At 50.5% G+C, this 26,143-nt stretch overlaps 3 protein-coding genes across 3 annotated transcripts; 2 read left to right on the plus strand and 1 right to left on the minus strand.

The window, feature by feature from the left end:
- Positions 1 to 11,076: 11,076 nt before the first annotated feature.
- Positions 11,077 to 11,885, minus strand: MIND_01428400 (MARVEL domain-containing protein; the record flags this gene model as incomplete). Its single annotated transcript, XM_037370666.1, has 4 exons — positions 11,077 to 11,315; positions 11,365 to 11,612; positions 11,658 to 11,802; positions 11,849 to 11,885. The coding sequence occupies 4 exons, from the start codon at positions 11,883 to 11,885 to the stop codon at positions 11,077 to 11,079; spliced, it is 669 nt and encodes a 222-aa protein (XP_037212937.1).
- A 4,735-nt stretch (positions 11,886 to 16,620) lies between these two features.
- Positions 16,621 to 17,334, plus strand: MIND_01428500 (uncharacterized protein; the record flags this gene model as incomplete). The annotated part of the gene is made up of 4 exons (XM_037370667.1): positions 16,621 to 16,654; positions 16,710 to 16,854; positions 16,900 to 17,144; positions 17,192 to 17,334. 4 exons carry the CDS (start codon positions 16,621 to 16,623, stop codon positions 17,332 to 17,334), a joined length of 567 nt encoding a protein of 188 aa, XP_037212938.1.
- Positions 17,335 to 18,671: 1,337 nt separating this feature from the next.
- Positions 18,672 to 20,087, plus strand: MIND_01428600 (uncharacterized protein; the record flags this gene model as incomplete). The annotated part of the gene is made up of 6 exons (XM_037370668.1): positions 18,672 to 18,759; positions 18,809 to 18,992; positions 19,041 to 19,084; positions 19,132 to 19,318; positions 19,345 to 19,953; positions 20,015 to 20,087. The coding sequence occupies 6 exons, from the start codon at positions 18,672 to 18,674 to the stop codon at positions 20,085 to 20,087; spliced, it is 1,185 nt and encodes a 394-aa protein (XP_037212939.1).
- Positions 20,088 to 26,143: the final 6,056 nt, after the last annotated feature.

The following is a 26,143-nucleotide window of genomic DNA, read 5'->3' on the forward strand; positions in this document are numbered from 1 at the left end:
AAGGGGGGTTCTGAGGTCAAGATTCGAAACATGGATATAGGGTCAGAAAGTTTTGGGACCCGCTGGACGCATAGAAATGAGGCTTGCCCCAGGCTTCCTAAGTTGTAGACTGGATTGAAGAAATTGATCAACTGGAATCCAGATAAGCCCACTTTCAACAGGTCAGAGATAAAGCACGCACGGTGGTCTTTGGGTCGGAAACCTATATTCGTCATTAAGACACAATCAGCAACCCGAAGAAGTTTGGAAACTCGTCCCTCCAACTTCTTCATGTCTCCCTGCTCAATTTCTACTCCTCCATACTTCAAGCCCCATAGCGCTGCCCTGGCCCTCATATCACCATCACAGATTAATGACAATCCATACCGAAAGTGGTCGAGCTCGATCCCAAAGCTGCCACAACCAAAGTGCAGACTAGCAAGGCAAAGAACGTTGCCTACCCCACTACCAAAGTCCATGAAGAGTGAAGCTGAGTTCAAACCAACTTTGTGAAACATTTCAAAAAGTAGTCTGGGAAGCAACTCTCCATAGGATAAGCTTCCTGTGCCCCTCAATCTGTATGTAAATGGCATGAGGCAGTGGTTGTAATTTTGTTGCAGAATATGGGCAGTAAGTTCCTGGGGAATCTCCACTTGCCAGTTTGGCAGAAGGTAGCCAGAGTGACTCTGGATAACGTCCAGAGATGCCTTGATCTTATTGAACTGAAGGATGAACTGCAGTTCGTTGCGGTCAGTGAGAGCAGCCCAAAGATCTTCCATGATGCTGGGTTCTCTTGGGATGATGGACCGTGGCAGTGGGTGAGAGGGTTGCCTGTGAGTGGATTGTGCAGCTAGGGTTGGCTTTTCAGATGGAACTTGACCAAAAAATTGTTGTTGTTCAGTGGTGAGAAAATCTATTAGAAAAAACTAAGGATAATGAAAGAAGGCCTAAAATAAGACTCACATAGAATTTGGATTCTCAAGGTTGTGAGTAGTTCCACGATGGGGTTGAATATGTCAGGATCAGGATACCAAACTAGTTCCACACTCAAGTTACTCTGTAAGCAAACAATATGATAAAAGTGTATAATCAACACCTTTTAGACTGCGCAGGATGTTCAAGAAGACTTGGAGAAGGGGGACTCTGTTTCGCCCTCTCTTTGTCAGGACCTCATCAAGGCACTTATTGTCAAGATTAACGCCGACTGTCGAGGACGCAAACGAGGTGTGTTCTCTCCAGTTATTCGGTTTGCGCGCCTACCGAAGTCGACCTTCGCGGCCACCACGAAGGCTTTCGGATGAACTACGACAAGCTCGCCGAGCAACATGATCACCATTTCTCCAACAACACTTGTCTTAAATAATAACCACAAGTTAAAACTACAAACTTAAAATTGAGTGTGCTAGCCACGGAGCCAAGACGAGCGGCTCTCTGGTCTCCAAGAGTGTAGAGTAGTTTGATACACTATTCATATATATATTGTTCATAATAAGCAATCACTTTGACAGTTTGACTTGAATTTTGGACGCAGCGTGGCTTCAAGGATTTTGTTTCAAAGCGGAGCTCTCATGATGACATGATTGGTGGGCATTGTAGGCAATCACATAAGCATTCTGTCACAATATCATCCAAGGTAACCCTACCTGAGCTGCAAGGTGTACCCTAGGGTATATCCCAAGGTATACCCTAGGGTAGCACAGAAATATTATATTTCTTCATGTCTATTAGTCCTGACAGAAAGCTAATGTTTTAGTCAAGCTGAAAGGTGTACAGAAAGATACCCTTTCCTTTCCCCTTTTGGGCAATCACAAAGAACATCTTTGTAATTGCCCAAAAGAGGCACAGAAAGACAATCTTTCTGAACGTCTTTGTGTGTCAATAAAAGTTGTTCTTTGTGCAACACAAAAAGGCACATCAAAAGCCCTGATTTTCAATTGGCCTTTTTGCAAAAACACAAAGATCACAATTTGTTGTAGACAGAAAGTTGGACAAAATGGCAGTCTTTTAATTGCTCTTTCATTGTGATGAAAAGAGAGTCTTTCTCTGGTACTTAAAGATGGATAAAAAGAAATCATTTTAGTGTCTATTTTTATTCAGATAAAATATCTTATTTCTTTCAGAAGGAAATATATATTAAAAGGTGATATTTGTGTTCATGTTTCTGAGGGAAAAGAAAGATTTGAATTTACCGTGTGTCCACCATGTTCATCTCTCATTAATTACCTGATACTGGGCCTACAACAGAGTGGGCTATTCAAGCTCATGGGTGTAGGGGCAACCCTAGAGACTCCGACGAAAGTGTAGCAGGGGAGGATCTAAAGAGAAGAAACTCTAAGTTTGCAAAAACACAAAGATCACAATTTGTTGTAGACAGAAAGTTGGACAAAATGGCAGTCTTTTAATTGCTCTTTCATTGTGATGAAAAGAGAGTCTTTCTCTGGTACTTAAAGATGGATAAAAAGAAATCATTTTAGTGTCTATTTTTATTCAGATAAAATATCTTATTTCTTTCAGAAGGAAATATATATTAAAAGGTGATATTTGTGTTCATGTTTCTGAGGGAAAAGAAAGATTTGAATTTACCGTGTGTCCACCATGTTCATCTCTCATTAATTACCTGATACTGGGCCTACAACAGAGTGGGCTATTCAAGCTCATAGGTGTAGGGGCAACCCTAGAGACTCCGACAAAAGTGTAGCAGGGGAGGATCTAAAGAGAAGAAACTCTAAGGGTCCGCCTGCTAGGCGCCAACTATATACTGGTCGTCCGTAACTGCTGACGTAGAGCACAGAAGGCCTGAGCGGTGTCGCAGGCTCTGTCCCAAGGTGATTGGTGATTGTGCAGGGGTTGGAGCGTCCAAGGGGTGCTGGTTGGATGCGCCTCAGATGCACTCGGATGGTCCGAAGGAGGCCTGATTGTGCACAACCTCTTGAAGCATATGTACATCCGGTTCCCCGCTGTCCTGGCCCTGCAGGCGGCATATGTCAGCGACCGAAGTGCTGTTGATGCATATGCCTGTCCATGGTGGTAGTATATGAGCTATTAGCGCATCGGGGCACATGGGCAGGGGACCACTTTGACTGCATGGAAGATGGGGCAGAGGGGGTGGTGACTGGCTGCAGGGTGGTGGGTGGATGGATCTGCCAGGCCCACTACTTCGCTTGCTGAAGATGATATCGGATACCCATCAGTGCATTACACCCAGGGCAGGGTAAAGTATGTGGAGTTCCTTGAGGAATGGATACTGTATTACTTATTTCGATCACCTGTCCGCGTTACACATTACAGGCGGTCGCGGTGTGGTCCTCGTTATGCATTCGGGGCCGGATTGTGATCAAAAACAGCCTTAAAAAGGCAATTTTTTGTTCCGGCGGAGTGAGAGTTGCCTTTTATGGTAGTCCGGACACCTGATCCAGCAGACATCTTGTGTTACGCGTTACATGCCCCGGACACTTGATCGAAATAGGGTAGTAACATGTCACTCTTGACCGCTGGGTTATCTGCACCCCTGTCAGGGGAACCTCCCTTTCGGCCCGGAGACGCGCCCGATTCTGGTCCGATTCCGGTTCCGACTCCGGTCCGGCCCTCCATCTCGTCCGCACAATCACCGATCCGTCAATGCCCTCCCGACGGTCGCCCTGGGACCTCGCCTGCGACGCCGCCCAAGCCTTCTGTGCCCGACAGCGGCAGCTACGGACAAGCAGTATATAGTCAGCTACCTAGCAGGCGGACCCTCAGAGTTTCTTCTCTTTGGATCCTCCCCTGCTAGGTCAGCTTCATTTGTATTCGCTTACCAATGTTCACGCTTTGGATCCTCCCCTGCTAGGACCTTGCTCTCAGGCCTCCGGGGTTGCCCTTACATGTATATTAAAAGGCATATTCGGTTTGGCGCGCAGTGGAGACTTGAGATCGACGTCTCCTAGATAAGGGACACCCCTATCTCTGTTGGTATCGACGACTGACATCATTGGAACGTGGTTTCGGATCATGCTAGAGGATCGAGAGTGCCAAGGGACGGTTAAACGGCGAAAACCTGGAACTTTAAATAGATTTTATTAAAGAGGTAATTAGCTTTGTATTTTTCGTAGGTGGGCAAGGAGGCTCTTACACCACTAAGCAAGCTTGTCCTTGATCAGCTTATCAAGGGCCTTATCAGTTGGAAGTTGGCAACACCACTGGATGAGGTCATTTACTTAAGCTTAGCACTGGTCGAGATGGGACTGCTGCCGGGCTGCCGCACCAGCTGCTTTTTCTCCTCTGTATTGATCTGCTTGGTAAGATCTGCTGCTATTAGCAAGTTTAAAGTTGCAGTTGTTCACTGCTGATATGCGGATCTCCTTTAAAATCTCAGGTTTGTTAAGGGTGGCCCTCTAGAGCCTAGACTTCTGTAACTCTAAATCCTTCACGGTAGCTCGCTAGGTCGTAAGCCCGGTCTCAGCACTGCTAATGGTAGGGTTAGGTGCTACAGTGATGATTGGGGTAGCGTCTTTAGAGATGAATCTATTAAACATCCTATTACCCTTCTTCTAATCGAACTGCCTCTCCCACAGAGCTCCTTCCATTCCTTGTGCAGCATGAGCAAAATAACAAACTCTATTAAAAGCTCGTCGCATCTAGATGTCAGCTTTTAGGCCTGTCTATTGAGCTTGAAAACATTTCGCAGTTGTGGATGATTAGCAATAAACAGTCATTTTCCTTTTATAGGGAGCAGGTTGTTAACATTATTCTCGAGTATGTACTCATAAGCCTGCCAGATCTCAGAAAAGGCATTAGGAAGGTAAAAAGACTTGGGCCTTTTTAACCTTCTCTTTGCTATATATATAAATCATCTCTGCCTCCAATAATAGGTGCACCTGATTAATTATAGTTAATAGTTGTGGCACTTGGCTGTAGCGCATGCTAGTATAGCAGAGCCTATAAGTAACCTTAGTTCTAAAGATAGCAGCTACCACCTGAGGAGAGATAAGTTATAGTATAGGGGAAGGCATAAGACCACATAATGTAACAAATAAGGTGTTGCTCTGCTAGATAAATATTGAGGAAGCTCTTGTCACAGAGAAGGATGGATGTTAGGTACAGGCCCTCAGGAATATCCAGGCGTGGCTCCTTATCCAGAATGCGCTTGAGGTTGGTGAAAGATAGCATTTGGAGCTAGTGGGTATTTAGAGTGAACCTAATTTTTTTTCGAAAAATATGTTGCATATAACAGTCTACATTGTATATTGTGATGCTGTTAGATAAGTGAAAGGCATAGCCGACGGTGAACTGGTGGATGATGAAAGGACATTTTTTTTTTTAAGAAAGACACTAATAGCGTAGTAGAAAGCAATAAACTGCATTTTAATCTGTTCTGGTCTGTTGAGATGCGCGATGTGGAAGTTGATATAATAGGGGGAGAATGATAAGACACCTGGAGGACTTATAAGTGCTTTAAGGCAAGACATCGTGGACAACACACAAAGGTCCTATGTGATCATCTTCCAGAAATAACCCTCCTTTAGCTTCTTGTCTTCTGGCCTTTCCACCGCCTTTGTCTACTAGTAACTATTAGTAACATATATCATAACCTAGTACCTATCGGTCCCACCATACTATTTAGGGACTAGCTGTGTTATCTTAAATAATAGAGTATTACTGTAGAAGTGTAGAGTGGCCTACTAGTTACTTTTTCTTTTCTGGTAGTTACCACTTTGGGCCGCCATCATCAAAATTTTATGTGGCTATTTGTTTGTAGCTTATATTATTTTAATAATAACTTTCTGAACCGTTACCAAGTTTGCAATCAGTGTTAAAATAGTTCTACTAAGAGTAGGTTGCCAGTGAACACTAAGCATCCTAGCTGCAGATTCTTTCCTAAGTTGAGTCTCGAAGCCGCCGAGCCGAGTTAGATGACTAGAGTGAGTGTTTGCAAATTTTCATTTATTTCCTTTTTGCTTCTACACGAATTCTCCCCCTCATTTCCCTGTGAATTCTCTCCCTTCATACACCCTAATTCCAGACAATTGACCCCTAAATTCTATCGAACTCTAGACCAGCCTTTTCTTCCACATTACTGATTGATGATATGATGTATCATGTAAAGCTTTATTAGGCTGGCCCTTTACCAACATAAGGGTTAGTAGAATATAGTAGAAATTGATATGTTATGCACTAGCATCAATAAAGGCTATTACACTATTAACTCAACTGGCCTTCTGCACAGTCTTACTTTAAAAGGCAGTAAATGCATTGTTGATGCAGAAATCATAGGTGTTAATGTCCCAGACAACGGAGTTTCTGTAGATGATGTTGAAGGCAGCCTTGATGAGCTTGGGCCAGTGATAAGCTGCAGTCTGGGACAGACTAGGAAACAACTATTTTTTATCGATCTTGTTGCTCAGCGTACGTCTCGGAGTTGACTTGAGTCCCAAATTGTCAGTTAGGGAGTTATCTGCCAAAGGACCAGTTGAAATCTATCAGATTGCTCTGGGTGATTCTGAAATCTTGACTAAGAAAAGTTCGCAGAGCCCGTTTCCTTGCTAGGATCTATCTAATCCTATGCAAAAGACCCAAAGGGAATGTAAACTAAATTGGCGCGCACTGGAGACTCGATATCGACTTCTCCTAAATAATGGATACCCCTATCTCTGTTAGTATCAACGACTGACATCATTGGAACATAGTTTCGGAATTTGCTGGAGGATCGAGGGTGCCAAGGGACGGTTAAATGGGGGAAACCAACTTAATAGATTAAGGTCTGGACCTGTGATCAACGGCGACTCTAAAACACTGACGAGGAACTGGACGTCTGAACACTAGATTTGCGCCAGGAGAGTTGGGACAACCACCGCTGAGGTCATATGCATAAGATACGAGTTATGGGTGTCATTCGAGAGCTGGGAGGCCGAGCTATCAACTTATCCTACTCAAGATCGAGGAATTCTTCACAAGCAAAACTAGATGGTCGCGAATATAGAAGATTTACACAGGTCATTGACACCAATACACACGATACCAGTCATCTGGACCTAGATCTTCGACTCTGGGCCGTATGGCAAAGCGATACCAATATAATTATGCTCATGATCTACCTGATTTTATCATTTTTGTTTTAGTATTTATATCACTGTCTTTGAAATAGTATCATCGTGTCGAAGGATTTATCGGTTGAGGGTTTCAGTTGCTGAATACAAGAGTTCCGGTTGCTGCATATTGGGTTTCAGTGGAGTTGACAATGACTCCTCGTCATGGCCACCCAGTCTCTGTAGTCACTCCTCTGTCTGTCGATATCAAAGTAAGTCACGACTGAATGCAATCTTCTCGGCAATTTCGGCAGCTGTTCCTGCCAAAACCTGTCCGGTCTTGATTGGTGCACAGATTTTGCCAGCAATCTGAGCTGTTCCCCGTGGAAATGCCGTGTCAGCGCAAAGGTACCAGCCATCCAGTGTCATGTCTAACAGCTTTTTGTAGATTGGCTTCGCAACACGTAAGTCATACCAGCTTCCAGGCTTATTAAGAGAAGCAGCAATAGTTGTTCCTGGGTTTAGTTAGGTATGATAACCAAGTCAATGCATTGCTCACACACCTTGGGGAGAAAAGACAAGCACAGAACTACTGACCTATTTCATTCAATTAGGCGGGTCATGGTCACATCGGGATTTTTTGGCCGAAAGATTTCGGCGGGTCACAGGTCACAGCCAAATCTTTTGGTCCCAAACTGTCCCAATCGGGAAGATTTTCAAATTTTCGGCACCTGCGGCACGCCGAAATTCCTAATCGGGTAGTAGGTCACGCGAAATTCGGCCTGTGGCCAAATTGGACATTTCGGCCAAACGGTCACGGGTCACAGGCCCGCTGAATTGATCAAAATGGGTCAGTAATACAGTGTTTGCAAAGCCAGCCATTGTAGGTATCATTCTCAACCTCCGGATCTCCAGATGTCTGCAAGGGAAGATTAAGTCCATCAATAGCAGCAAAGGCACCTGTTAGTCGTGGATGACATTCAGTAATCGGATTGTTGTGGTGTTGGAACTCTTCATCAGTTCTTGGCTACTGGATTTGTGATTCGGGGATGAAGCAAAAAACTCCAAGGAGAATTTTCAGGGCAAATTAAAGATATGAAGAGATGGTGGTTGGAATGAGTATGTTAAGTACCATGCAAGAACTGAATGTAAGTAACGGAAAGTCCAAAGCAAAACCCAGTGGCTATTACAATACTATATTGGAGTGAGCGACTACACGTCTTGCAGGCCAAACGCAAGTCTGAACAAATACGTTCGGAGAAGCCAAGGGTGGTAAAGGCTTAGAATGCAGAGGGAGTCAGATGAGAGCAGAGAGCGAGGCAAGAAATGTTAATAATGAAACTGAAGTACAGGAGTCTCTATGGGGGCTCAGCAGGTGCTTTTATAACCTATGCAACCACCTATCTTAGGTAGTAACCCCACCTAGGATAGGTTATATTTCAACCTAGTTAGGTTGCTTTGTAGGGTGAGAAATCAACCTAAACTAAGGGTGGAAAACTTACCTAAATCGGCCGAATCTAACCTAAGCCCTACATAGGGAGGAATAGGTTGTTTCTTAGGTTGATTTCAAATATTATAAAGGAAAAGAAAGTATCGAGTTACAACCATATAGTACTCCATTACTTGCTCTAATAGAGAACATTAGACATTCTGAACTCAAAGAACAGGTAACATTTTTATACTTAAATATTTAATAAATGTGCATATAGGGGGTTTGAACCAGCCACAATAGCATTTTATCTAAACTACTTTATAACCACTAGACTAAGAGATAGTAGTCAAAACTATAGCTCTGATATTGATATTGAGACCAAACATTATAACTTGACATAAGGCCTCTGTCATTGAGGAGTTACTTTGGGACTACAATATATAGATTTGGTGCTTACAGTATGATAAGCTCTGTAATAAAGTGTGTATCAATATTCACTGACATTATGCTCTGGATAGGTTGAAATTTGATCTAACAGGTTGTTTTTGCATTAATGTGCTAAACCTCTACATGGGGAAAACAACCTACTCAGTAGGTAGAAAAAGACTTGGTATGAAATTCAACAAAATGGTGTCTATGCTTGTATAATCTATTCAACCTATCTAGGTTGTAAGTAACTTATCATAATTTTTTTTTTCAAAAACCACCTATCTGTTAGGTTGAAAAAATAAATGATTTAAAGCTTACAGAAATGTTGTCTTTACCAGTCACCTAAGAGCCACCTAAATTAGGTTGAAGTGGGAAATACCTCCTAAAGGGGGTGGTATTCCAACCTAGATTAGCCCCATAGTGAGTGGAGAGTACGAGTATTTATACTAAGTGGTAAGCATAAGGCATATGACCTCCCAGGGAGATCCGATGAGGTCCACAGGATCTGCCTGCGGTGTGGAAGTACTGGCTTGTGCAGTGTTCGCCAGAAGAACGGTCAATATGTCCGGGATTGGGGGAGCACGAATGAAATGATTTCGGAGGGAAAAGAGTGGAAGAATTCTTGAAAGCGTGAAAGCAAAAGTGAAGGTGAAATTGCAGAAACTTGTTCCAGTCGTGAAGCTCGGGGACTCGAAAGGCGCAAGAATCTGGTGGTTGGGGGCTCGATGTTCACTAGCAACCTGCCCTCGGTGGAGCAATCTCGGCACTGGTTGCGAACTCGGTGGTGGTTGGGGTGTGAGGAGTTCTATTAAATGATGATGTAGACTACAAACAAATAGCCACATCAAATATTGATGATGGGCGTCCTAAAGCGGAAACTGCCTCATAAGGAAAAGCTACGTAAGGGACATTCCACACTTCCACAGCGGGATAAGTACAAAGGCATAGTAAGTAAGGGGAACGAGAAGACATACACGAGGCAAAGGAAACAAGGTGAACGCCTAAAGAATATAAGTAAACAAACGCAAGTCCAAATGGGTAAAGATCCGAGTTGATGGTTGGAGGGTCCGTATAGGTCCGAGGGAGTCTGCGTGCAGATTAACTGTAAAAACCCTGTTGCACTCCAAGGATAACCTTGGAGCGTCCAAAGATGCACGGGATATAACAGAGTGCGAAGATTTGCTGGAGGGAAATTTCACACATTGTCGAATTGAGGTAGTGGAGAATGAGACCCAATACCCCAACTGCAGGGAGCCTGCACCCAGCCGCAAGCGTCCACTTCTTGACACATTGTCCTGCGGTATTGGTGTTGCGTACCAAGCCCTGTCAAATCCCGACTTGATGATGTAGTCAAATGTTGCAGTGTTGAAGCGCATTGTGGTGATGAATGTGCGGTTATCATGGCTGGCATAAAGTGCCTGCCATGGGGTGTCCATCTGTAGGTTGAGAAGCAGTTGGGGTCGACACAGATATAGTTGTTGCGTTGCTGAGCTTAGATACCCGAGCCTCTCTGACATCACTTGATGTACATCAAAAACCCCTCAGTGCCCACCCCCATAAGCTGATGAGCCTCCATAAACCCTAGTATAGTAGTAAGAGAACTGCAGTGGCTGCCCCCCAAAGGTTCATCTTGTCATTGTCATCATCATCCTCCATCTGTTGATAAATTTCAGGTGGGAGCAGAAATGCAGCCATGAGGGTGCGGAGAGAAGTGTTGACGTGTTGTTTGGATGATCTCAATCATACTCTTCTTATGGGAAGTACACTTTGTCAAAATTTCCACTCAAAAAATTGACAGGTTCAAGTTGGCACCGCTCGAGAATTCTATTTACCCTTACGGGAAGTTGCCCAATGCATAATATCATGCAAAACATGCATTGAGTACGTATTCAGCGCTGGCGCGGCGGCGCCTGAGCTAAATTAAATTGATGGCATAACAGGCACGTGGTCGGAGGGTGGTCCGTGCGCGCGGGCGGCTGCGGATACGGCTTTCTGCTCTCCCTCATCTCGCACATCCCATGAGCTCGGTGCGCACCGTCAAGGCTTCAGAAGACAGATGGCGCAAACACAGCGGCTGCATCGGTGACTCGATAGATCGCTCAAGCACAGCGGACCGGTGCGTCGTGCGGAAAAGAGCCAAATAAGAGTTCATGCGAATCGTCACTAGCAATTTCTACAGTACTTGTTCAGCGTGCACCACCTCCCCCCTCGAAGTTCATTCATTCATTCGACCGCTCACGCATGGACCGCGCCGGCCTGGACGGTGCCGCCCGTCGTCGTCGCGGGGGGCACGTACTCGCTGCCGGCGTACGGGTTGTACGACTGGGGCACGCTCTCGGCCTTCTCGTGCGCGCCGGCGGGCTGCGGCGGCGGGAGGTCCGCGAGCCCGGCGACGCTCGTCGTCCACACGCCGGGCTGCTTGCGCGACGTGGCCTGGATCGCGAACACGAGCAGCATGATGCCGTAGCCCATCACTGCCGGCGATCAGTCCGCGCCCAACGGAGAGGAGGAAAGGGAACGCACGCAGGGCCCAGTTGAGGAAGCCGACGGCGGCGATGCCGCGCGTCTCGCCGCAGATGTTCTTGAACGTGTTGTCGCCGTCGAAGGAGGAGGAGCAGTACGCGGTGTACCCGAACGCGTCGAGCGCCTGCAGCACGTTCGCGGACTCGCCGCCCGTCGCGAGCCACAGGATCGACAGCACCAGCAGCACCGGGATCTCGACGGCCAGCCACGACGTCGGCCCGCCGGGCCGGATGCGCTCGAGCACGAGCCTGCGGAGGGTCAGTGGGGGGAAGGGGGGAGGGAGAAAGGCGCACATGGGCACGACGCTGATGAGCGTGAGGACGGCGGCCGCGATCGCGAGCGACGCGTACGTCAGCGACACGCTCGCGAGGCTCTCCGTCGTCGACGTGAGCGCGGCGCCGAGCCCGAGGCCAGCGACCGCGAACAGCAGGGCCACAGCTAGGCGAGGTCAGCAGAGCACACGTGCAGTACGCGGGCGACGCACAGAGGACGACGAGGCGGACAAGCGGGAGCGCGACCATCGTTGTGTTAGTCGTTGCTGGGGGGAGGGAGAGGAGGAAAGACGGCCACCGCCCAGCCCAGGAGCGCTCCTTTATACCTACAGCCGGCGCTGCCACTTAGCTGTATATTTGACAGCTGCCACGAACGCGGTGTCTGCCAGCCAGCCACCGCCCGCCTGATTACCGCCGAATCTGCCATCTCCCCTTCTGGTTCTTGTTCGTCGCCAACGCCCCGCGTTCTACCTCCATCCCCTTCCCTCCCTCCATCGCCCGCACCACCACCACCACCTCCGCCTGCACGACGAACGCAAAAAAGAGAGAGCGGGGCAGTAAGAGGGGCGCAACCGATCGTCCGTGCCTGTCGGCCAGCCGGGCGGGGCGAGGCCGCCACGAGGCGCCGGATTAGGCGCGGAACCAGCCCTTGTCCTTGGCACAGGGTTAATGAAAAACACGCAACCGGAAATAGGCGCGCATCGACATCGGCCCGGCCGCCGGACCCGGTGGCCGCGGCGCCTGCTACCGCCAGTCCCCGACTGTAGTCTGTAGTCTGTGCAGCCCACCGACCTCTGGCGAGGGCGAGGGCGAGGGCTCGTCGTCGTTTGTCCAGGCAGACGACGACGCGACGACGGAGGCGGTCCCTGTCGATCGCCGTCAAATACTAGGCTGTCGTGTCATGTCGCTGTCACTTTTAGCGCCAGCTCAATCAGCGCCAATCCCGTAAAGTTGTATCGCCGGAATTACAGCACGCGAGATCGTTATCACAGCCGGTTGTGCGGGCGGCGGGACTCGGACTGAGACTGGGACTGGGACGGGACCCACGGGATCGGTAGGTGTGGCTCTCACGGAAGTCCCATTTCCTGTCTTTCCATACATATATTATTATATGTGTATGATGAATGGAATCCTTTTTGTACGTCACAACTTGCATCTCCCAGAAGCAGAAAGATCACAAAATATGCTCCCACTCCATACTGAATACAAAAGAACATCTGCCGTTGATTACAGGACTGAGGTGCGCACACTCTTTGTCCAGGATGGCTCCCTTATATCCTTGCACCAAGCAAGAAGACAACATAAGCAGGATATCAATAGATCAGATAATTTTGCTGCACTCTGTACATAGATGCTAAAAATTGCTAGTCCTAGGCAGTATAAACCTAGATTATAGATTGCATTGAGAATTAAATCTACTCAAGATTGTGGTGATAATAAGAAAATTGAAATACAATTTATCAACACTATTGAATGTACATTTATGCTGGTACTTGAACTTTGTGACACCGCCTTGTGACACCGCCTACTTCTCAGCGATGTGGAAGCAAAACAAGACACAAGACACATCTGACATGAGTTCTGGCGTTCTATGGTCCGAACTTGTTGAGATGTAGAGGTGTCAATAAGTCAAAAATTATGTAGGTAAGTTATCAATTCAAAGTCCAGAAAACTTGACTAACTAAAAATACTACGTGAGCTTAAATACAATGTGATAAGAAGCAATGACGTGTCACTAGCTGTGCTGCAAAGTCAGTGCAGTCAAACCCTGGGTTTAAGAAACCTTTTTCTTCTAAAACCTTCTACACATACTAGCACAGTAGACATGTGGGATTAAGGCTAAGAGTAACAGCTGAAAATTAGTGCAACCTTGGCCATCCCAAAGTCCCTACCATCGAAAGTAGTTCCTAATCGTTCCTAAACCATATTTCCGCTACTTTAAGAAAGGTCTTTTTTGTATATACCTTTGACAGCAGATTGAAAGAACATCGTTCAAGAAAAAGGGAAGGTGTGCTTTCTGCTTGCATGAAAGGGATGGGGAAACATCATGTTTCTGACTTTTTTAAACCGTCTTTGTTCTTGTATGAAAGGGGAAACAAAAGATGCCCTTTGCCATGCAAAAAAATATGAAGATGTTGTTTTAATTGACATGAAAACATCTTCTTTATGGGAAAAATAAAATAATGTCCTTTCTGCTACAAAGAAACAGGCATACAAATTTGGATTGGAAAGATAAACTTGCAATAATCGACAATTTAGTTTTCTTTAGAAGATGTGAAATATGTTTAAAAAACAAACATTTATTTTAATTCAGATACATGATATTTGTGCTTTATGGAAAGAAGTAGAAGTATTGAAATGTTTACATTGAATTCACCTGTTAATGGGAAAAAAAAGTTTGAATTTTCCCCGTGCCTTATACATATCACCAAAGAAATTACAGTCCCTTTGCAAGCTCCCGCATGTGGCCAAAAACAGTCAGATGATCCACCTCACACATATGTGGCGAACCCGTGTGACAGGATTCTGCCATTGCCAACGAACGGCCTGGGCTTGGCTCCTTGCCGTGGACGATAGATATGGGAACGCTCGAAATGGGCCGGGTAGGGGCGGAGTCCGGGCCATGTCGTTTCTGAATATCCAAACTTATCACAGCGTCGTCGCCCGCCATCCGCCCATCGGCGTATTTCGAAGTGCACACCTCTCCACTATCCAAACCACGCATCAGCAGGGCCCCAGTGGCAATTGCAGCACAAATACACTCACCCGGCACCTCGCCCGCACTCCGGCGGCGCACCAGGTCGTCCGCGCGCTCCCAGAAGTCCATGCGGCCCGCGACGCCGTCGATCCAGTCCTGCTCCCACGGCCCGATGCCCGCGGGGTACACCACGAAGCGCGGGCTGCGTGCAAAGTCGCGAAGGGTGCGCAGCTCCGGTCCGGTAAGGCGCGAGCCGTAGTGGATCAGCACGTACATAGCGCCCTCCCGGGCCAGGAAGGCGCGCACCGCGTCCGCGCCGGCGGGCGTCTGGTGGAACGCGCCGGCGAAGCTGTGCGGCGCCGCGAGGTGCGTGAGCGCGGCGGCGGCGGCCCAGCGCGGGCGGTCGAGCGGCGCCCCCCAGAGCTCGAGGTGCGTGCGCCCGCGCAGCCCGGGGCGGGCGGGGAGGCCGGCCCGGACGCGCGCGTCGTCGAGCTCGCCCGCGAGTGCGTCGAGGCGGCAGCGCAGGCGGTGCAGCGTGCCCGGCGCGAGCAGGGACAGCGCCGCGGGCTCGCCGGCCAGGGCGGTCGCGCCCACCGTGAGCGTGCGCGCGCGGGTGCACGTGCCGAGGACGGTGCGGATGTCGGCGCGGGACACGTCATTCAGGAGGAGCACGTGCTGCACCGCGCCGTTGAGAAACGCCGCGCCGACGCGCGCGACGAGCGCCTGGAAGCGGGCCCGCGTGAGCATCGGGATCCACCGCGGGAGGTCCCGCACGCCCGCCCGGTCCGCGCACACGACCAGCGCCCGGTACAGCAGGGGCTCGAGCCTACCGCCGGTCAGGGGTACACCATAGGGCAGTGGGGGAACTATACCATTCTTTGGTGCGCCGGGCAACCCGCAGGAGGGTCGGCGTCATCTCGGGATGAAGCAGCGCCGCCGTAATGAACGCCTCCCGTTCCAAATCCAACGGCAGGCGCGGTGCGGGTGCCGACATGATGGGGTACGACGAGAGGCAAAACGTGTGACAGGCATCAGCTGCCATCCACGTGTGTGATGGTGAATCTGATCGATGGCGATAAGGATCGCACCGCTTGTCTTCTGCCACGTCGACTCCCGGAAGCTCTTGAGGATGCGTGAGGTGTGCGGTGCCCGAGTCCTGCGAGTTGGGCTTTGGTGCGTGCCTATTACTGACGCGCATGTTTGGTTGTTTATAACCCCGGATGCAGCTGGTGGCGGGATCATGTCTGGGGCCCTGGGCTGAGCGTGCTTGCGGAGCTGGAGTAGGGGCGTCCATCCCCCTTCCCGCGCTGGCGTCGTCGCACGTGCACAGGACAACCCCCGGCATCACCGACCGCGAATAACCGCCAGCAGCGTGCTGTGCCGCATATGCTGCTGTGCCGCATATGCGCATATGCGCCGGCGCGAAGATCGTCTCGGCAGACGCGTCGCGCATTCCGCGGGCTTCCCGTGCCAGTGGATCGCTTGCTGCAACCTCACGGCTTGCGGCTTGCACTGCGGTGGGATGTTCCACCGGCATCCGGTGATTCCGGCAACGCAGCCGCCCGTCGTACGCGCTCGTCTCGAATCCCCACAGCGGGGTCCTCACAAAGCTTTTAGGACGGACCGGCGGACGCTTGCCCCGCTCCGTAGCTATAGTGCAGCGTCGCAATTCAACCTGTCTATCATTCCATGGTGTAGACAACGTTCACGGCCCGCAAGTCTCCCAAGCACCGTCTCCTCCTCCATCCACAGCATCGAAACCCGCGGAACGAGATGGCGCTCGTGCCATCGCCTCGTCTACATCACAGTCGCAAGCGGACCCCGTCACTGGCAAAATGCCCTTGGATGTGGCTCGCGTGGGTCCATATCGCCCGCTCTCGAGAGGATTGTCGGTCCGTGCGCAGGTAGATGTGCGTGAAGATGTCTTTGCGAGGTATCCGCCGCTCTATCACCCGCGACAGTGACCAACACGAGATAGCAAAAACATATCTCGAGCAGATTGAATCATATCTCTGCGAGCCATCCGCCGCGCTATCACCGGCGACAGTGACCAACACGAGATAGCAAAAACATATCGCGAACAGATCGAATACGTCGTCGCGCGCGCCGACAAACAACAGGACTCCACTTTTGTTCGCGGTTGTCAGAGATAAGCCTGCGATAGGCTGGACGTCAGCGGCAGCGCCCGCTGTTGGTAGGTCGCAGGTATAAAACATTGTTTTCGACTCGCAGAAAACATTCGTTATTCGTTTTTCCCCCGCATCTCTTCGGAGTCGTACATCCCAGATGTCGCTCCCGCTCGTCCGCCTTGTTGTTCTCTGTAAGCGTGACACACCTGACTCGGAAATACTGTGTTCGCTGACTCTCCTCTGCAGGTGTCGCCCTGTTCTTTGCCATTGTCGCGCTCGGGCTTGGCGCAGCGGTGGAGAGTGCCACCGAGACGCTGGAGGACCTGTCCTTCGCCTACGCCTCGCTCGCCATCGCCGCAGCCGTGCTCACATTGCTCAGCGTCGGGCCCATGTACGGGAGTTATCCTTCTACCTCCCTCCTACTCACTCCCTATAGGGTAGCCCTCGAGCTCCTGCGCCCCGGCGGCCCCGCCTCGTGGCTCTGGGTCGAGATCTCCGTGCTGCTCGTGCTCTCTATTTTATGGCTCGCGACCGGCGGCGCGACGGCGAACGTGCTGCAGGTGCTCAACGAGTTCGGGTACTGCACCGCGGGCGTCACCGGCGCCGGCGGCGGCGCCGGCGAGAGCCTCTGTGGCGAGACGCAAGGCGTCGCGGCGATGGGCTTCCTCAGCTGGCTGCTCCGTGCGTGTCCCGTCCTTCGTGCCTGCGCTGGGAACTGAGCGGCGTAGTGATGGGCTATGCCGGTATGCTGCTGGTCGTTGGCATCCAGGCCGCGTCGCGCGGGCAGTCCGACGTCTGGACGACGTCCGTCGCGGACCTGGGGTACCTCCAGCCACCTGTGGCCAAGAAGCCGAACAGTGACCGGGTGTGAACGGGTCAAAAGCATGGAGGTGTCTCATGCACTTGTTGCCTGGTAGTCGTACTATGTAGAGTGCCAGTGAGGCTGGGGCCTATTCCATTGGCCGATCAATATTTATTTATGAGAATCTAGAATGTGCTGCCCAGTTCCATCTTTCCGTGATCCCAGAAGGCTCGTATTTTAGGTATGACATTGTATGTTTGTCCAGATTTCAAACAAAATAGAAATAGAAGCATGAACAGTAGCAATCAACTATTTATATATAAGTAGTTCTGGCAATGGGACAAGATTGTGTAGTTTTTGACCCAAAAATTCTTCGTTCAAGCTTGAGGACTCAGACCTGCTCCTCAAATTTTTTTATATTTTTGTGGGAAATTTAATAAAGTTAAATAAACACAATGCGCACTTGTTGCTCATAGTACTTATATCTTTTTCTCTCAGGAACATCTCAGTCTGAAACCGTGTGAAATCAGATTGTGCTGCGCCCTACCTTCAATCATATGCATTGGATACACTAAGTATAGCTCAGCCTGAGCATGTTACTATAAGTAATTTGAACCTGCCACGGCATATTCGGCGTTCTAGACGGGCTCCGACGGCTCGGCATGGAGCTCGGCACATGAAGATCATGTCAGACCGCGACGTCCTGAGAAGATTGGCGCCTTGTCAATGTGGATCCGGCGGTCTCGGACGGGTCCGTTCTGCGCGGGGTGGATTCCAGCAGACAGTGGAAGGTTCTGAATCTCGACGGATTGGAGGGATGTGTGTTGCGCTCATCGCAGGCAATCATAGTCACTGGCATGGTAACCACATATCGCCGGCGGGTGGTCGGCGCGGGCGTTGGTCCGACCCATGCATGCAACTCAACTACTGAGACGCGAGCTATTAGAAGTACGCCCGTGAAGTCTTTTTTAACTTATCGCGGACCACAGGCGGCGACCGAAATGGAGACTGATACCGCGACCGGCCCCCGGCTTCGTCGATGGCACGTACAACCTCAGATTTTTTTTTTTCATTTATGCTGCGCGAAAACCTACACGACACCTCATGCGCGTACAGTTTGACTTGCGTTCAAAGTTGCACCACTCCCATGGTCCACGCAGATCCCACATGGACGCATCATTGCATCAGGCGTGACTCACCGCGTGATGCTGTGCACCTACTCTTACCTCACACTCCCACCGCCCTCCTTCCTTCCCCTTCGCTCTGCCCCGATCACGCCGCCCTCTTTCTTCTCCCGTCCCCACAGGATGTATTCCTATAGGCGACGCGCGTCATACGATTGAACGCCGCGGACGACCATGACTTAAAAGCGGCACCGGCTCCGAAACCTCTGCAATCCATTTCCCATGCCTCTTCAGCAGCGCAGCGAAAAGCGCGAGCGCAGGCCGTGGACGATAGACGAAGACTTGTTGCTCCGGCAGGGCGTAGAAACAGGTGCGTTCTCTTTGCTCCCTCGTCCGCTCGTTGGTGAAGGCCCTGCAAGAAGAAGAGCCAGGGACGTCTGCCCCGTCCAAATGGAATGCCATTGCAGAGCACGTACCCGGGCGCACGAATAAGGACTGCCGCAAACGCTGGTACTCGAAGATGAACGCGGAGGTGTTGCGTGGAGGGTGGTCAGACGAGGAAGATGCGCGGCTGGTCGCCGCCATTGAAAAGTACGGGACAAGGTGCGTCGCGACATTATCGCGATTCTTGCGAATGACTGTTTTCCTTAGGTGGTCGTTGGTCGCCACTATGGTGCAGACGCGGAACAGCGACCGTGTGTCCCCACATGCAGTTCCAAGGACTCGCTGATATTCCGCCTAGAATGCGCAAAGCGGTGGACGGACACCCTCGATCCCACAATCGACCACGGTGCCTGGTCGAAGTCGCATGACAATCTCCTCCTTCAGGCCGTCAACACACAGGGGAAGCTATGGACGAAAATTGTGAAGAAGCACTTTCCAGGGAGGACAGGACTCGCAGCGAAAAACAGGCGCGTCAGTCTACTCCGGTGCTATGCAATCTTACGCTCAACAGATACAACGCCCTTCTCCGAGAGCCGACATCCTTCAAACGGCGGCCTCGACAGCGGCATCCTCGTTCGAGTCGCAGCAACTCCATCTCATCATGTGCCGAGTCTTCCGCCTCGTCGGTTGGAACTGGCAGCCCCGCTGCATTTGCCCCTCTCGAACTCGACGGATTCTTCGCTGAGGCTTTCGATCCCTCGCAATTCTTTCCTCCGCCCACTGCATGGCCAGGAAGCCCGGATGCCCACCTCGCGGGGGGACAACCCACAAGCAGCTATGCGGGCTCTGCATCCCATCACCTGCCCTCCGGCGAGTCCAGCCTGTCCTTCACTCCATCTTTTCCTCCAGAGCCTCACGACCTACATCTCTCCGACCCGATGCATGCGCTCTACGCCGCCGATTTTGCCACCGTACCCACACCCGCTTTGCTTCCCTCGGATTTCAATACACAGCTTCTCGCAACCCCCTCTGACGCCGAAGCGCTCGCCGCAAGAGGGAATCCTTCCCTCGACGTCGACCAACCCATATCGCATCCAGCGCCCGGCGTCGCTGGCTACGAATATCCGCCACCCGCGACAGGTGCAGTCTACCCCACATCGTGGGATGCTGGCGCGATGTGGTGGGGAACACATTCCTTTTCGCTGGCCTCATTAATGCTGACCTTGGGCGTTTGCTAACAGGGACGCGATGGTAGCCCTTCCGCCAGGCGGGTTCAGATGGCCGGAGCGGTTCGGCCACATCGAAGGAGAATGAATGCTATTAGTGGGTACTACCATATTTAACGTGCTTCTGCGACGACACTGAAACAAGAGATGTACATTTGGGAAGCAAATCGGCTGAACGTTCGTCTTGCGTCTTGGGATGGTATCAGCTTTAAACATAACCACTGATACGCGTACAATCCCGATTCACGAGTGCCTCAGTTCCTTCGCCCTGATGGCCTTCCGCCGTAACATGGCGGTGAGGTTATCCACGCCACGATATCGACGCCTGAGGTCCGCGCAAGACGCCACAGCGGCAAGAGGGCAGCGGCTCTGATCCATGTCGGGGTCGCGGCTCGGGACAAACGCGCCGGTGCTTCGCTATGGTGACGGTGAGCATATCTTTAGCGGGAAAGGGGGCACGCGAACGCACATCGTATCCGCACCAAGTCCCGTAGAGGCAGCTCAGCGCGTCCAAACCCCTCGTTGTGCGGCCGAGCGTCTCCCCCCCGGCCCGGTCGCGCGTGGGGCACATATACGGGCACCCGTAAGCTGCGGGCGCGTCGGCGATAGGGGCGAGCCCCACACACCCCACGCCGCTGCCGGTCAGCGGCGCGCCGTCCTGCAGCGAGAAGTAGCACGTGGACATTCCGGGGGTGCCGCTGATCTGCCCCATGCACATGAGAGTCCCGACGTGGGGGTCTGCGAGGGTGCCGGTGGGCGGCGACCAGTCCTCCAGAATGAGCATGAAGGAGGGCCCGGACGGGCAGCGGTAGGCGGGGAGGTAGTAGGACAGCGGGGTGGGCGAGGATTGCGGCGGGGCAGGCTCGGGGGCGATGGCAGAGTGGGTAAGGAGCGTGAGGACAAGAAGGACGGGAAACATCGTCGCCAGGCACGCGGGACGCGGATGCGCGCTAGGTATATTATGTTGGCCGCTAGGGGTGGGAAAGGGGCACGTACGGCGACGTTGACTGATATCACACGGGCACTAAGGAGCGAGTGTCAAATTTAGCCGTAATTCTTGTTCCCGTTTTAGCTGGATCCATTCGGAGATTTCGGACAATTAATCATAGCTATGTAGTGTTGCCGCGAGCTCGAGTCAACTCGTGCACGAGCCGAGCTGAGCTCGACTCGTTCTAAATAAGGCAGCTCGAGCCCAACTCGACTCGAAGCTCGTCTGATGACTCGTGATATGTCAATGATCCCGGGCCGACCTGTTTTCCGTTATAGTTTACACCAAATCCCTCATCTCCCTCCCAACTACTTGCTGCTTGCACCCTCAAAACATGTCGCAAGGTCAACCACATGGAGTCTATAGGGGCATTTAGCCGGTTTCCAGGCCCCGACTACGTTAGACGCGTGGAATCGCGCCCCTGAGGCAGTCTTCGGATAATATTTTGACGACCTTTTCTGCTGTCCGGCTTCTACTATCTATCTTACCGCCCTGCTCTCTCACTCATGAGCTCTCAACATAGTCCAAATCACATCCCACAACCAGTCTGGATAACTGATCCAGAGAAGATACGCTCTGTGCGTTCTTTTACATATTATTATCATTATCTATCATCTGCTGAACGCTCCCCAAACAGCTTTACACAACCCCCCTAGAAGACATATTCCCAGGTCTCCCACCTGTTGTTGCCTACCGCCCAGCATGCCCTGGTCGCTGGGGACGCCTTGTTCGACGAGTAGCCCGGCCAGATCAAGGAGATATAGCCACATCTGCTCCGCCTCCGATTTCGAACGCAAATCTACGCCATCGAACAAACAAAAGACTGTGTCGTCATCTTCGTGGTGGAAATGTTATCCCGCCCAAACCACAGCTTGCCCGGTGGAAGATGAGAATCCATGGAGTCGCAGCGGGGTCAAAGAATAAGGAGAATTGTAGATATGCTAGGAAGATGTTAGTACAATGAACTTGCAGATATTTTAGCGGCCAATCCTACTTTGCGTTGCATGTGCATCTTCCGGCATCGTACCCTTTGTGCCATTTGTCTCCATGCTGGATTTTCAAAAGAAAAAAAATGACAACCATGTTTCATGGCTGAACGCGACTGGTATAAAAAGCTAACCATAATCAGGAAATATCAGCTCAACTATGAATCCACCCCCCTGGAACTCTCCTCGCACTTCCTTCCCTTCATCTTCTCCAACAGCAGTCAATAATGCAAGCGTCAATTGCGTGAGCGAAGGCAATACTTTGAGATCATGGCATCATTGGAATCAAGGTCTGTTTGCTCATGACCACCATGCTCGCAATACTGAACAAACCTTTCTAGCCATCCCACCCACCTTTGCCAGCCCAAGTCCTCAGGCTCAGAATACGCCTACCATTCCTTTTCATCTGCAACTCCCTCCGATCGATCATCGGCCACCCTTAACTCCCATTTTCCATCCACCAATTACTCCGTTTTACACTCCACCACTTCCCACCATCCAGAGCCCTCTGGCTGAAAGCACCAATCTTGGAGCGGGACAGCATAGCTTCCAGGTGCAGGGCTATGGCTTTGCACCAAGTTCAAAACCAGCGTCGCGTGTATCTGGTGGAGAACGTCCCAAGAAGCGGCAGCGCACCACTGGTCCTCGCTCGAATGGACAAAATGTCCCTCCGGCATCGCAGGCTAATTCGGTGCTTGCTGCTGCCGGACCAAGTGCTCCAGCGCCACAAACTCTGCCCATTGGATTCACAACAGGCTTTGGGTCGCTGGTGGAGAAGGAACGTAGCCTCCATTCTGGGGCTGCAGCAACGCACATCTGGTACTTCGTTGATGGCGTCGATGGTGCAACAGCGCCTGCCTTTATACCACCAGTTGAACCGGAGCCCTCAATACACCCTCCCGACATCAAGCAATACTCACATCTGCGGTGTCGCTTATGGTATGTTAAGTTGTCGTGAACATCACAGTCATCTTATTATTCATTAGCTACCATGAGAATGTAAAACTCAACGTATGGCAAACATGGAAGAACGGCCACAATGGCATCACGGGCACGATCCGCCGACATTTGGAAGCCCACCATCAGGAGGAATGGCATCGCTCGGTCCTGAAGTACAAGCTGAAGGGGTGGGAGAGTCTTGCAGATTCATCAGCATTAGAGAAGACTCGCGAGCGTGAACCGTTTACCCTTGATGGTCTAACACTCCGTTTGTTGCGATGGATTGCGGTCGATGACCAGGTATGTTTTCTTGTTGTTGTGTCTTCATGGCTCATTATAAATAGTCGCTGCGTGTTGTTGACTGTCCTGAGTTTCGTGATTTGTTGCTCTACATTGGAGTGCAACTAGAAGAAGGTGACCTACCACATCGAACCAAGATTGCCCAAGAGTTGGAGACCTTGTTCAAGAAGGAGTATCAAGGCTTGATTGAAGAACTTGGTGTACGTTTCTTTTTGCGTCAACCTAATTAGTATTGATAGCAAGACCAGCGCGCGATTGGCCGTGTAGCATTTACCTCTGACATTTGGTCACGCCGAAATCTCGAGGCATTTATGGCGCTTACCGCGCACTGGCTCGCCTGGGAAAATGGCCATCTGGTCCTTCGCTCCGCGCTTGTCGCTTTTCGCTATTTCGATGGGTCCCACTCCGGCGCAAACATAGCTTACAAGATTCATGACATCTTGACTGACCTGAACTGTCGTCATCGTGTGTCCACGGTGACGCTGGACAATGCCTCCAACAACAATACCTGTATGGAGGGCCTCGAAAGTACACTCAAAGCACTCGGCATCCTGTTTGACCAAGACCAAAATCGGATCAGGTCTGTATCAAGTTTTTTGGTTGCAGAATGCTGACGCATGTAGATGTTTTCCACACGTCATTAATCTCGTTGTGACTGCATTCCTTCGCCATCTCACTATATTCTCCGCAGAAGATGCCGCTCGCGAAAAGACACTTGACTATTATCTCACCTCCCTGGAACTTGACGACGATCCTGCCTATCGTGACGCCTTGGCTAGCGATGTAATCAAGGCAGTGAAGGCGTGCGTCGCAGCTATTCGGGCATCTGGAGAAAGGAGAGCTGACTTTCAAGCCATCATTCGGGATGGTAATGTGAACTGTAATTTCATTCCATTTGCTGTCGATAGCACTCCTCGCACATATATCCTCCTTCGCCAAATCATTCTCCTCACCGATGTCGAGACACGTTGGTCATCGACGTTCCTGATGATCGACCGCTACCTCGAGCTCTTTCTTGCTATTCAACGCTTCCTCACGAAACATCATCTTGACCACCATCTTTCGCATCACCAACTCCACGTCCTTGAGGACATTCGCGAAATCCTTTCCTTTCCTCATGATATCCAACAACTCGCATCAGCTGAAAAGACACCGACACTGGCTCTAGTCATTCCACGTTACGAAGAGCTGCGCGAGACGCTGGCAGGCGGATTGAAAGTCAAGTTCCCAAAGCTGACTCACGCGCTTGATGCAGCTGTTGCTAAGCTCGACGAATACCTGGGCATCGCACGAACAACGAAAATTTATCAGCTTGCTATTGGTTTGTTAATATTTTCATTCAACTATATCTCTGTCATCTAATGAAGCTTCAGCAATCAACCCTACCCTCAAGTTCACGGCTATGGAATCTTTTAACTGGTCTCAAGATGATATTCAAACTGCCCGTGAAACTCTCCGCGCAGTGGTATGTTCTTTCTTGCTGTATTCCGCAACTTACACTCCATAGATGCTGTCATACAAACGTGCTGAGCGTGATCAAGGTGCTTCCGCAACACCTTCCAAGTCGACCAGCCATACCGAGTCAACCAGCCATATCGAACAGCGCTCTGCAAGTCGTGCACAAGTCAGTGGATTAGCACGCTGGCAGCGAAAACGGGCAACACTATCCCGTGACTCAAGCATGTCCTCGAGCGCCCGAGTCAATCCCAACGCCGCCAATCACAGTGTTGGATCCGGAGGAACAGGCAACCCTTGAGCTGAGGGCAGATGAGTTGGCTGTGGATGTGGAGATCAACCAGTGGGACGAGGCCGGGGCCCTTGAAGACGAAGACTTCAATCTTGTGGCTTACTGGGATATCAAGGTATGATATTAGCATATGTGTTCGCGCTTCCTCATACTCTACCAGGACAATCAAAAACTGTATCCACTCATATTCCAAGTTGCATGCGATGTTATGCCATGCCAGGCCTCAGCAGTGCCTTGTGAACGTGTGTTCTCCTCGAGCAAGGAGACTGACACTCTTCGGCGAAACCAGCTTTCGCCAAAGACAATGGAGATGCTTCAAATCTTGAAGTATCGGTTCCGACAGCATCGCAAGCAACGCTTTATGGACGACGTGTTGGAAACAGATGATATAGTGGAGATGGCTGGCTTGTCTGCAACTGAGGCAGAAGCTCTCGTCAGGGAAGGACTGGATGAGCTGCGGGAGAGCTTGCGGCCGTTGGGAGATGTAACCATATAATCATAATTTGAATCTACACTACATACTTCTTATAGTCCTGCTGTCGAGTCAACTCGCGAGTTACTATGCGAGCTGCTGTCGAGTTGAAACCGAGCTGTCCAAATATGGCAGCTCGAGCTCAGCTCGGGCTCGACTCGCGGCAACACTATAGCTATGTGTTCGGGCGCATGGCTACGGGTTACTGAAGCACGAGATTGTTCCAGAACAATCTCGTGCTTCTGGAACAATCTCGTGCTTCAACCTGTCCTTCACGCAACTACTTATCCAAAATGCATGATAGAGAGTCCGAGATAAGCCACGTAGGTCAGTAATTTCACATTTTCTTTCACTTATTTCCCAATAAAAATTCGCACAAAATATTGTTTTCCTGAGGCATAAGACTATATTCAAATTTACGGTTGCTGAGATAGTGACTGTGGTAGCCCATCACATAATAAGATGATGTGATAACAATACCAGGCATAGACTAAGTACTGTACTATTTGACTTGATTAGGGTAGCGCTGACCAAATATTGTTGTATTCTTCTGAGGACATAATATACTGTAGTATTTCAATCGATTCGGCAGGGCTGTGACCGGTGACACTTTTGGCCGAAATCGAAAGTTCGGCAAGGGCCCGTTTTGACTGTGACACCCACAAAAATTTCGGCCACTGGGACTATTTTGTAGAGAGCTATCCAAGGGGGT

The sequence above is a fragment of the Mycena indigotica genome (genome assembly GCF_014461135.1).
Source record: "Mycena indigotica strain 171206Taipei chromosome Unknown Mind.scaff0020, whole genome shotgun sequence".
Lineage (NCBI taxonomy): Eukaryota > Fungi > Basidiomycota > Agaricomycetes > Agaricales > Mycenaceae > Mycena > Mycena indigotica.